This window comes from Cygnus olor, chromosome 6, assembly GCF_009769625.2.
Source record: "Cygnus olor isolate bCygOlo1 chromosome 6, bCygOlo1.pri.v2, whole genome shotgun sequence".
Lineage (NCBI taxonomy): Eukaryota > Metazoa > Chordata > Aves > Anseriformes > Anatidae > Cygnus > Cygnus olor.
The window spans coordinates 98541-110757 of NC_049174.1; the positions used below are offsets into that span (position 1 = coordinate 98541).

At 39.6% G+C, this 12217-nt stretch overlaps 1 protein-coding gene across 3 annotated transcripts; it reads right to left on the reverse strand.

Moving 5' to 3' along the window:
* Positions 1-327: 327 nt before the first annotated feature.
* On the reverse strand, positions 328-12217 carry LOC121072631 (caspase-10-like). Of its 3 annotated transcripts, none has more exons than XM_040562414.1 (11): positions 12088-12217; positions 9127-9560; positions 8890-8989; positions 8449-8584; positions 7561-7649; positions 6381-6417; positions 5872-5943; positions 4675-4763; positions 3107-3218; positions 1869-2373; positions 328-1329 (listed from the first exon to the last, which is right to left on the reverse strand). In XM_040562414.1, exons 2-11 carry the CDS (start codon positions 9438-9440, stop codon positions 1167-1169), a joined length of 1617 nt encoding a protein of 538 aa, XP_040418348.1. In that variant the 5' UTR covers positions 9441-9560; positions 12088-12217; the 3' UTR covers positions 328-1166. The 3 variants fall into 3 exon arrangements, with proteins under 3 accessions (XP_040418348.1, XP_040418349.1, XP_040418347.1); XM_040562415.1 differs by having other exon boundaries at positions 8449-8548; positions 12088-12208; XM_040562413.1 differs by having other exon boundaries at positions 11836-12208.

Genomic DNA, 12217 nt, shown 5'->3' on the forward strand with positions numbered 1-12217 from the left:
GGACAATGCCCTCAGCTATATGCTTTAACTTTTGCTTAGCCCTGAAGTGGTCAGCCAGGTAAACAAGATGATCTTTGAAGGTCTCTTCCAACCAAACTATTCTATTCTATTGTATTCTTAAGTGCAGCAGGCAGGCAGAAACAAGGATAAACGTTAGCCCATTGCAAATGTTATGTCTACCCAAGCTCTTAAAAAATATATATACATTTAATTCAGTAACAAAGAGGAGGACGCAGATACACATAGTATCATAACAGAATAACATTATATTATTTCAGTTAATGCTAAAACATGCTGTTAGAAGCTTAATCAAGAAGAAGGCTTGTGTCCTTATACAGCTTTATTTTAGACCTTAAAATGAGAAATCAGAAAATGTAATGCTTTAAGTTAATCAATCTGATGAACATATGCAGATACACAGCTGAGTGCCATCATTTCACAGTGCATAACTGGTCTACCCTAACTTTTATTCCAAGAAGTGATGGAGAAATGACAGTTCACAAGTTTTCACAGAGGGAGTTCTATAGCATTTTGGCTATACTCAATTTTGGAAACATACCACTGTACGTGAAGTTCATGTTAGCTATTACATGGCATCAGTGAGCACTGCTGAACAAATTGCTGATTTCAAGAGTTACCTGCTTCTCCATGTTAAAAGTAATTTAAATTAGAGACGAACGAAATCCTTCTCTGTCTACTACTTAAGCTTTCTCCTCTTATTCCCTCCTTTGTCCTTCTCTGTGAACAAAACTAGTGGTTTTAGAGGTAGGTTTAAAAATTGTTAGCATGCAAAATAAAACACGACGAGCCTAAACCTAACATCCTGGTTTAGATATATAAAGAATATATAGAAAGCTACATGTAACCCTTATGCTGACAGACATACGCTTTTGTGTCTGCAGGCACAAAAATGTTTAACATGATAGAAACATGCTTCTCCCAACCTTGAAAACTCTGTGTATATATATGTTATTTAAATAGCTGGCACGTGGATTGTATTAACTGTGTATACTCACAGTTTCTTTGCAGGGGAAAAAAAAAAAAAAAAAAAGGCCTTGCCTTGACACTAACAGCTCCTGAGAAGTCTGAGTAACTGCCTTAAACAGGCAGTGCAGTGAATTGCATTTAAATGAGATGTGATGACAAAAGTATGTATTTAAAAAGCCTCAATATTGCTGTGAAGGAGGAGGGTCTCTAGGTATAGGGAATATAAATTTTCTTCTTAAGGTATAAGCTGGCTGAGGCATCTGCTTCTTTGTCCCCCAGCGGTCAACACGCCTGCCCACATCTTCATTAACTTCTGTAAGAATGGACAAAATATCTTCACCCCTGCAGCCAAAAGGAAAGGAAAAAATAAGAAGAAAAAGATTTAATTATGAGCAGACGGTATTGTTTCTCCATGTAACACCTCTCTGATCATCTAGAAACTATAGTACAAACTTTTATAATATAAAAAGAAAAAACATCCTTTTCTCCAAATTTCCCTTCTTTTGATCTCATTTGAGTTCAAGCCTTGCTTGATTCAACTAGTAATGTAAAAGGATGTAACAATATTTTTATCTAAATCCACTCAAGAAACGGATGGCTAACAGAATATAGATTGGAGATTCAGAAGTTTTGAGGTGGCTTTTTCTCTTTTTTCTTTTTTTTTTTTTTTTTTTACAGTAAGCTCCACATCGCCCCAATAGTCTCTATGGTACTAGAGGTGTTAATGTAAATTTATCAAAGATGAGTGAACAAATCATCAGTTTAACTGATTTTGTCCATGGGCTGTTCCTATTTGAATATGACTTCAGAGAGAAAAAAAAAAAGGAGGGGGGAAGTTCCTCCCATATTTTCAAAGAAGAGCTAAGTAATTAAGTATTTACCTTGGTACCAACAACTGCAGCTTGCTGCACAGGGCCTGAATATACCAAGTACCCTGTTGAACATGCCGGAAAGAGGCATATCCATCAATTGTGGCCATGCCTAGGAGGAAGTCAGCCTCTTCAGGAATACTCTCAGAAGGAGAAAGGCTCTGTTGCGTAGAAGAGAAGTCAGGAATTCGTGCATCAGCTTCAACATAGACAGGACGCTGTATCTCTTTACCCTGGCAAGCTTGGATAAAGAATAATTTGGGTTTTTCAGCTAGCTGTGGACACTGTTTGGCAGTGAAGTAGGACATGATCATGCGGATTGATACAAGCTCTTCATCTTTCCCATAGATTGCTCCTGACTCTCCATGAGATAGAATACAACAAATGAAACAGTCCCTATCCTTGTGATCTTTCAATTGCTGCCACGTTTCCATGAGTTCTTTAATCTGCTCAGACGTCTGATCTATGTAAGTCTTCACATCCAGACCAAGCCATGTGAATACTCTCTTTAGCTCCTCTGTAATTAATCAAAGAAAAAAGAAAAAATGAGGCAGTAGAAAACTATTTTATGGTCACCATGCAAGCTAATCTTAACTGTGAAAGACCTCACACCCTGATACTTCTGCAGATTCATCCTTATACTAGTATCAAATAAAGGTTAACAGAGTAAGATGGCATCAGTTCAAACACTGTCACTGAATCCTTCCAGACAAGGCTCAGAACATACAATGACATTATAAAATGACACACTAAGTGAGCTCACAAATGAAACCTGAAAATATTACGAATCCCCCCAGAGTTTCAGATTAGAAACTCTTTCAAAACCTTCCTCAGATCATTATTTCCAACTGCAGTTTTGACTATTATAGAGTTTAATAAACAAAAGATAAATAGAATGAATAGAATAAAAGAGTATGCATAGAGTTGATTAAAGAATTTTGCATTATATTATACAAAAATGTTGGTTTAGTCTTAATTCTTTTTTACAGTTATAGGTAAAGACTAAATAAAAAGGGATTCTAAAAATGATTTAAGAATGATCCAACTGTATGAGAAATTCAGTGGTTACTCAGCTTTTAGTTCTTCCCCCCAAGATACACAAGTGACATAATTTAACAAAATCAAAAATTTTACTGTTTAAAAATACTTACTAAAACATACACAATAACATTTAGAGCAGTACCAGACAATCAACTTACATGGGGAAACAGAGAAACTAACCCTCCAAAAACCTCACTTCAGGAACTTACCAGCATCTTTAGAAGAACCCTTCCTCTCTTGAAGAACCCCATCAAATGTAACATTATTAATAACAATACAAAATCCTCTCTTTGGGCCATCCATTTTGTAACTTGATATCTTCTGTAGAAAGGAGAAGAAAAAAGCTTAAAGCCTCACCAAACTTCTTCAACACTTCAGTGATGGATGTGTAAGCTCTAGTAACTATTTCCTTAGCATGTCTCAAAATTGGCATCCAAAAAATGATAGACACCTAGGACTCTGGGTTATTTTTGGAAAGCTGGAACTCAATGGTGCCTCTGCGTGCATGATGTTAGACACGTGAGTTGAGTTTTTGAGTGGTAATGAATACCTAGAGCAGGTGGTTCATACTGATCCACTGGAAAGGGATGCAAACAGAACAGAGATCATGGATGTGCACAAACCTGCCACACTAGCAGTTTTGCTAAGACTTAAAAGTTACCTCCCCCTTTTAAAAAAGCATGTTTTAAAAACTGAGAAGTCACCGAAATTACAAGTACCACCCCTTCAATTCCAACCTCAGGTTAAAATCATAAAGTTCCACCACTTCAGTTCCTCTCTGTTCACTAGAAAGGACAACTGAGAATACGTGGGTATGTGCAGTTTAGCAGAAAAAAACGAAGGCAGTACTCTATCACCTACTTCAACAGCAGCAAACAGTACTTTGGCTACAGCAGCCTGAACATCAGTTGATGAAAAGATACATTATGGCACAGAACTGCAAGAAATTAAATCACAGAATCATCTAGGTTGGAAGAGACCTCCAAGATCACCGAGTCCAACCTCTCACCTAACACTAACAAGTCCTCCACTAAACCATATCATTAAGCTCTAAATCTAAATGTCTTTTAAAGACCTCCAGGGATGGTGACTCAACCACTTCCCTGGGCAGCCCATTCCAATGCCTAACAACCCTTTCAGTAAAGAAGTTCTTCCCAATATCCAACCTAAACCTCCCCTGGTGCAACTTTAGCCCATTCCCCCTCGTCCCGTCACCAGGCACGTGGGAGAATAGACCAACCCCCACCTCGCTACAGCCTCCTTTAAGGTACCTATAGAGAGTGATAAGGTCACCCCTGAGCCTCCTCTTCTCCAGACTGAACAATCCCAGCTCCCTCAGCCACCCCTCGTAAGACTTGTTCTCCAGACCCCTCATCAGCTTCGTTGCCCTTCTCTGGACTCATGTATATAAATGCATATAAACAAATGCAACGACTTGCTCCCTCAATATCTGTGCTTATCAGAAGGAAAAAGACAGAGGGAGAATTCATTACACTGCTGTACAAGAGTACACACAAGTCTTCTAAGAAGGTATCTCACAAAAGGGATCTTTCCTTCTAAACCATGACCCCTGGTTTATCGAGGAAGATTGCTACATGCCTGTAATAGCTTACTGAACACACTTGCCTTCTTTTAACCTTCTTACAAAGTCTTTGCAACAAACTTCATAAGACACATAGAAATCTCACATGTTCTTGCATGATAAATGCCATTAGAGGGATGAAGACCTCATGCACCTATGTATTCACAAAGAAGGATTTAAGAGATTATCTCAAACCTTGGATTCATTTTCTACATTGCTGAATTCTCTAGGCAGATTCAGGTTCATTTTAGACAAGCTTTGTGTAAGAGTAGCCGCTTTGTTATCTAGGGAAAAAACAGTATAAATATTAATGAGGAGAAATCTACTATTAGTGTACGTAGCAAAAAGGAGTATAACTACAGTACAACAATTTTATTATTTCAAATACTGTTACATTGAAAGGAATAACTCTTCTGTATGAGATAACATTGTCATGTACAAAGGATCTATTCTGGACATGTCTCCAGTTATTTTTATTACATATATTTTTGTGACAAAGGCAAGGTTTCCATTTGTACTTGTTTTATGGAACAAAGATATCTAGGCTACAAGGACAGATTCTACCTGAGACAGTCAAATGAATTTTTCATTTGTAAATAACTAGAAATAAACTGCATTGTAAGTTGGATCTATGTTACTACTGAAGCTCCCATTATAGATTTTTTTTCTGTTCCTGAGTCACTCATAATACCTCTCAAATAGACTTTCAAGGGTACCTCAACAGACACTGAAAGTTGAAAAGAGCAAATGTTGTGCTGCGATACTTTACAACATCCGTTGTGGAGTCACAAAGATGGATGTAAACTATCTCCCGTTCTTTGTAAGGAATCTTTTCAGAGATCTAATCCAAAATATAACTTTATTTATGGCAACTTTATTTACTTTTCCTTCCGAATGCCCTAAAACTCTCCCCTCCTCTTGTACAAATCATATGCTACCTAGTGCACTCAAAACATCCCTCTCCACTGTGCAACACCTAACAACTCCTTGAATTGGTAATCTTAGTAACTTCACTTACTCCAGCAAGCTACTGGAAGATGTGCAAACCATACATGTTATGCTCTCTCTAGTGAATAAAGGTGCCAGGAACAAAAGCTATTTTTTTGTTTGCCTGTTTCTGTCCTCAGACCTTTTATTTTCTGCTTAGTTAAACAGTCGTTCTGCAAATGCCTGGAAGAGTGGGCATAGATCTTCCTGATATCTTCCTTTAGTGAGGGAACTGGAATGGAGAGACAAGAAGTCCAAGGCGCTTTCTCATTTCCCCTATAAGAATCCAAGAGGTATGGCAGAAAGGACTACAATAAATGGCGTCGTCCTTTTAAACAACATACTAGATTCTGGACAGTGTGGAATAAAAATAGTTTAATACTAAAACTTTAAGAGAAGACAAACCTTGCCTGCTGGGTATGGAGTGCACATTTCCAACATGCTCCCAAAGGCTCCAAGGTTCTTCAGCATAATGATCTGTATATAAAGCAAAAGAAATCCGAGGTAAAGTCCTGCACACAAAAAATTAACATTTCAATTTTATAGTCATAGTGTCCCCTTCTCTTGTCCTTTCAGACATATTTAAATAGAACACTTGTTTTTAATTCTTGGGAAACAATCTTTTTTCTACTAATCAGACCAGCCCTTATTTCACTTAGGAAAAAATATGTTTGATAGCTTCTAGTAAACGACTAACAAGGTACACAGGATTTGCCAATTTTCATTTCTCCCATTTATATAAGAACAGAAAACCTTCAAATCTACTAGTGCAGAAAGCAAAAGACCCTTCGAAAGGAGATAGCAAGATAAGCGTGTTGCATTAAACCAAATGCTAAAAATTTACTAGAGTAAATAAAAGCATGTAACTTTAAACATAAAGGTATCAAGAAACAGATGTTTTCAGCAAGTCTTACCGTTGACATTAGAACTGACAGATCTGATTGAAGTCTCCTGTTTTTTGAGTGGGGGAAACAACATGTTAAAAATCATCATATATATACATTTTCATAGTGATTTTAGCAAAATAGGATTAATAAACACCAAAGTTTTCTAAGTAGTGGGTAGAAAAAATACTGAATTCCTACAAGTGGCAAAGAATTTAATAATGAAATTACTAAAGACTTCTCCACTTAGTGCAAATCTCATGGAGCTACAAACAACAGTACTTTCTCTTAAGGATAAAGGGAAACAGCAAATAATTTTCTTTTACTTCCAAATGATTTCTAAATATAGGGGTAGGCATTCACTGCAAACAAAATAACGGTCCAACATGGTCCCATATTAATTATCTTGGATAGTAAATTGTTCAAATTTTTTTGAATCTATGTTTTCTTAATAAAGCTACATTAATTTTCTTACCATGCTAAGTGCCATGCACGAAAGCTTTCCCAAATCCTCTTCACAAGTAGAGCAACTGTAACTCAAAGCTGCAATAATGCAAGCCCTTCATGATACTAAATAGGCCATTTTCCTTATCTCTTGTCTACCAGAATACCTACTTCTAGGAAGTATCGCCAAAACGTTCACTGGCTTTCCTCATTTAGAATTGGGATAGAACTACTTCCATTCCTCTCCTTTTCCCTCCAAAAGAGAGATTGGTTATATCCCAGATAAGTTAGGTTTCCTAACCTGATTCATCATCTAGCTACAAGAAGGACCTAACGGACTAAGGACTGGTACATTGAGAAAATGGGATGACTTCCTTTAGAAGCAGCAGTCTGAACTGATTATCAAAATATGGTGTTAACTACTAGAGATAGTTTAGTGACAATCAGCCAAAACTTTAGAAATCCTCACTGACTGACCTGTTCTATAGAAGGCGCCTTTACACTCTCCCTCACTCATCTTTCTTCCCAATACTGCTTTTTCCCCAGTTGTACATGAACAACAGTAGTATTTCAAATTCCACTATTTGATGTTATATGCAGCTATATTTCTTACATGCTAAACAAATATGCTTTTTCCCTTCCTAAATCAAGTGGGAAGATTTACTGAAAGATCTCACAGGCAGTATGGTTTCAAAATAAAGACAGAAAAAAAAATGAAACACCACCACCACTAAAACTCTGGTAGACAGCGTATGCTCCAGTGTACCTGTGGGAAATTCAATGCTCTGATGCCTACAGTGTGAGACACTGAAGATTCCTTGACTGGCAGAGTATTCTCCTGCTGAGGCAGAGACACTAAAAAGAGCAAAAAGAGACAGTAAATGAGAGAAAACAAGTGCCTTTTAGTTAAACGACTACGAATCTGCACATTAAGGCAAATGCAGATATACACTTAGTGAAAGGTGCGTTAAAATATAAAGCAACTTTGAAACACACTCAGGAAATAGGGGGGACTGGAATTCATGAAGTGCTGAGCGCCCTTGCACCTACTGGGGAGACAGCTTCATACTTCCCAGATTTTTTTCCCCAGTGCTAAAATAAAATGAAATAGAACCTTTTCTGTAATATGTTTATAGTCACTCCACAGGACATTAAATGAAGGAATATTAGAAACCACAGCGTAACCCCCGAGAACGTGAATTACACATTTAATAATAAAGTTTACCAGGAATCAGACAAACATGCACACGACTTGCCTTTCCATCTTACTAGCAGACAACTGCCTTATTGTAGTATACATTTATATATCACAAAGTGCCTTTTACAGGACCGTCATAATCATCTCAATGCTATTCACGTGGAAACTGAGGAGCGTGGTGTAACTATAAATGGATTTTTAGTTTCCCGGCCTGTTCTGTATGTGCTGGACTGCTCTGTGTGGCCTCAGATATTCAAGCACATCCCTACTCGAGGATATTGCAGAAATGCAAGTTAGGGACCATTATGCCAAACTTGTGTGTGAAGATACTTGGATAATCCCACTCTAGTTCCTGTTCCAGCAAAGCACACATAGAACCTTGAGGTTCAGTTGTTAAGACTCTTGTAGAGCTTTCTGCATTTTAGCAAACCTATTCCCTGACTCTGAGTATCTCACCTTTTGCCCTTCTGTAGCTGTTAACTGTTTCCAGGAGATCAGGTGAAACATTCATACAGACTTCCTCCAGCATCTGTACATTGTTTTCAGTTAATAGGCCCTGTTTTTCCAATAAAATCAGCAATTCTAGAGCAGACTGACAAAGAGAATGAAATATATTTATCCTTCTTTAGAACTTAAAACCTTTTGCCTCAGCCCTGTCTGACTGAAAAAAATCATATCATCTGCTTTGCCTCCTACCAACATGGTCTTAGCAGTCAATTTTACATCACAGGAAGAAGGAGCTTCCTCCTTGCTAACCCTATAAATAATTGACCTAATTGCAGATCGTGCCCTGTTCTGTCAAAGACTTTTCTCTTTATGTTTTTCCTCCCATTCCACCTCCACCCCAACATTCATTCCCTCCCTGCCATATACACATTTAGCTTTCTTCTCACATACAGTAGTTCTACGTCGCTTTGGGAGACGGTTTCTCAGGAGGAATACAATTTCCTGCAACATCTCATTGGTAATGTTCTCTGACAATTCATACAGCATCTGCCTGTAACAGAGACGCAGTGAGACAAAAGCAGAAAAGATGGTATAGAAACTAAAAGCAAACAGAGAATTTAAAGGAAAGAGAAACAGCATGGTACAGATGGCAGTAATAAAGAGAACAAAATCCCACTGCAAAGTTACCTGTATGGAGACACTCTTCCCTTCTCATGCAGACATTCTTGCACTTTCTCCTTGGTATAGCCAAGTTTATGGAGCAAGAAATGACATTTAATCCTGTATAAGAGTTCAGCTAGCAGGAAAGTATCTTCCTCATTAAGGTAATCTTCAGCCATAAGAAGCTGAAAGATATCCACTGCAGACTGTACATTTTCCAGTTTTTTGAAGGGGATCAAGTCAGTACACAGAAACTTTAAAGCTGCTACATCTTCAGCCCCCAGATTTCCATCAATGAGCAGAAGCTGCTGACGGAACTGCAAGTTGACACCATCCCCCATGTTGCTGGAGCTGACAGTCTCTCTGCTTGAAAGTCGAAATCAAATGTTGGTAACACTTGGATCTTCAACAATCCTTGTAGCGAGATTTCATCCAACAGCTGTTTTAAAGACCTGAATTCTCTGCAAAAGATAGTTTCCTTTTAAATCAACTTGAAACTTACTTCCTTCTACAAACACAAAACTACAGAGAGCAGATTTGGGAGATGCTCTGAACAATCCAGTCTAACTTTGGCATTAGCCCTGTGCTGAGCAGAAACCTGGGCTAGATGATCTCAAGAGGTCCCTTCCAACCTAAGTTTTTAAAATTTCTTTCAGTCATCTTTAACATTTAGAGCTTTGCTTCTCTCCATTATTGGTGGGTGAGAAGAGTCCCTGCAGTAACATATTACAATTCTCAGTGGAGAGAGTGCAGTGGTAAAATCACTGATATTCCTTGATCTGCAGTCTGAAGGCTCACGCTTCTGTGGCTGTGGCAGGAAGGTGTTCCTCTGTTCCAAATATGGCACTGAGCTGAAGCCGTGGAATATCCATCCACTCCCAATCATATCCTGCCATCAAACTCTGTTTTGCATTTGGCATAGAAAGACCTAAAGCCTCCCTTATGTAAATGTCAAATAAAATGTAGTAGCACTCAATCTAAATAGGCTCTGTAGAAGCAACTCAATCCTACTGAGGTTTAATAGACACTCATCACCCTTCCACCACACCAACTTCTGTGTAACTTAGGTGATTCTTTTCTGTCTGTACAGGTTACATAGGGAAACTTGTTTAAGAAAGTGCTCCAGTGCCTTCTGCCCTAGCAGGCAAGTCTTTAGTCTTTGTTCAGAGCAGCTGGAATTAGCAAAGCTAATGAGGGAGCACAAGAGAAAAAAAACAATCAGGGAAGTGGAGTGGGGAAAGAACATCCAAATTCAAAGCCTTGGAAGCATCTGGGAGGACAGCTCAGCAAACCACAAACACTATCGTACCATGTTGGGGGCACAGAAAAGAGGTTGCTGCAGTTTTGTGTTCAGGGACAGGTAGAAAATATAATCCCCAAATCTTGGCACCCAGCTAGGATACAAGCACCATATCACATTTCAGACAAGTAGTTCGACAGAAGGCTAGAATTCCGCATGCTGTCCTGTCCCTTGTCAGGAGTCACAGCCCATGTAAAAAGAAAAAGCTCAGACTGCTTTTTCCTTTATTCAACCTTACTCTCCCACGGTTCAGTAACTGTTCTTCACATTCCTTCTTTCCTCCTATTAAGCCCTATAGGTTGTGAAACCCTCTTCACTTAAGAAACAAGCTGCCACCAGAAGTTTTGGATCTTAGTTATCTATACACGGAAACTGTAACACTTCACAATAAATCAGACTTCAATCAATTTAGCTAAGCTAGTTCTAAACCCTGTCCAGATGCGTTAATCAACTAAATTCAGCAGCATAACTTAGGCTAAATTGATTTTTGCCTAAACCAACAAGTGTATATATATACCAGGTTCAAACTATTCAGAATTTGTAACCAATGATTTCAACTAAACTAAAAAATCATAGTTTTAGTAGAACAGAGTCGAGTGGTGTATAGGACATGTGCACAATCACTTAATCAGCAAACAGAACTGAAGCAAGATCCAGAACAAATTTGTTCATCTACCTTTAAAATAGTATTTAAGTATGTGTTGCTGTCACTCTTGAAGTGACTCTACACTCCAAACCTTTCCTGCTTGAAGTTCTGAATACCCTCAAGACCACTTAATGTGAGCTGCATTTAGCAGCTGTCTATAACCTATTTTTTTCCCCCCTCTGTATTGAAGGCAGATTGGGCTGGCCCTCCCTCCCTCCCAGCACCACTATGAGATGAGATATTATCAGCTTACTGCCTGAACCTTTGTTCAGTTTACAGCTATTGTGTTTTTAGAACTCTCTACCACTTTATATATTTCATGAGTCATTTATAAAACGTTGTGACTTGTAAAGCAAAGAAGGAAAACAAGAAAGCAATTCCTATTCCACTGAAAACAACACACAAAATCCCCCCGATGTTAAAGGCATGCCGGGGCCAGAATCTCCCCACCCCTAAGGTTTGTCACGGCTCACCCTAACGTTTTCAGCTAGAGCTAGAAGTGCAGAAGAAACGACACAGAAAATCTGCATCTCTAATTTATGCTTTGAGATATATCCAGAAGGAAGGAAAATCACATAAAATAAACTACGAGGATTATCAAGTTACTATTTTTTCCTCTAATGTTTTACTGATTGGGGCGCTGCCGGACTTACGAAGAATACAAAAACACGGACCGCAGGCTCGGCCCACAGCCCCATAAACAATGGGAGTATTCAGCTCCCAGTGGTAACTGCACAATACCGGGAAGGAGGAGCATTCTTTTTTTTCATTTCGGTCACTCCTGTCTTACCTTTTAAACCCCCGCACCCGTCCCCTCTGCCGGCTGCTACCCTCCCTGTGCGCGGTGCTCAGCGCTGCCTGCCCGATTTCCCGGCCGGCCACGGCCACGGCCCCGGCCCCGGCCCCGGCCCCGGCCCGCGCCCAAGTGCTGAGTCACCGCGCCGGGCCTTGGCGGGGCAAGGCGCGGAGCCTTACGCCTTGCGGCCGCCAGGAGCCGGCAGCAGTGCTGGAAAGCGGGACAAAATCGAGCTAGGGAACGCACCCCTTAGGAGCACGTCCCCCCCGCGCAACACCGCTGCCTGCTCGCATGCGCCCCGCAGGCATCGGCCGAGCGGCCGGCGGCCCTTCCTTTCTTTTGCTTCGCTCTCCCCTCCCCTCCCCTCGGGGCGGGG

Excerpts from the sequence above, each read along its gene's own strand:
- LOC121072631 (XM_040562414.1), bottom strand. The coding sequence starts at position 9,440 with ATGGGGGATGGTGTCAACTTGCAGTTCCGTCAGCAGCTTCTGCTCATT. Across the intron at positions 6,418-7,560 it reads GAGCATTGAATTTCCCACAG|GAGACTTCAATCAGATCTGT; the intron begins GTACACTGGAGC and ends CTCAAAAAACAG. Across the intron at positions 4,764-5,871 it reads CTCCATACCCAGCAGGCAAG|ATAACAAAGCGGCTACTCTT; the intron begins GTTTGTCTTCTC and ends TTTTTTCCCTAG.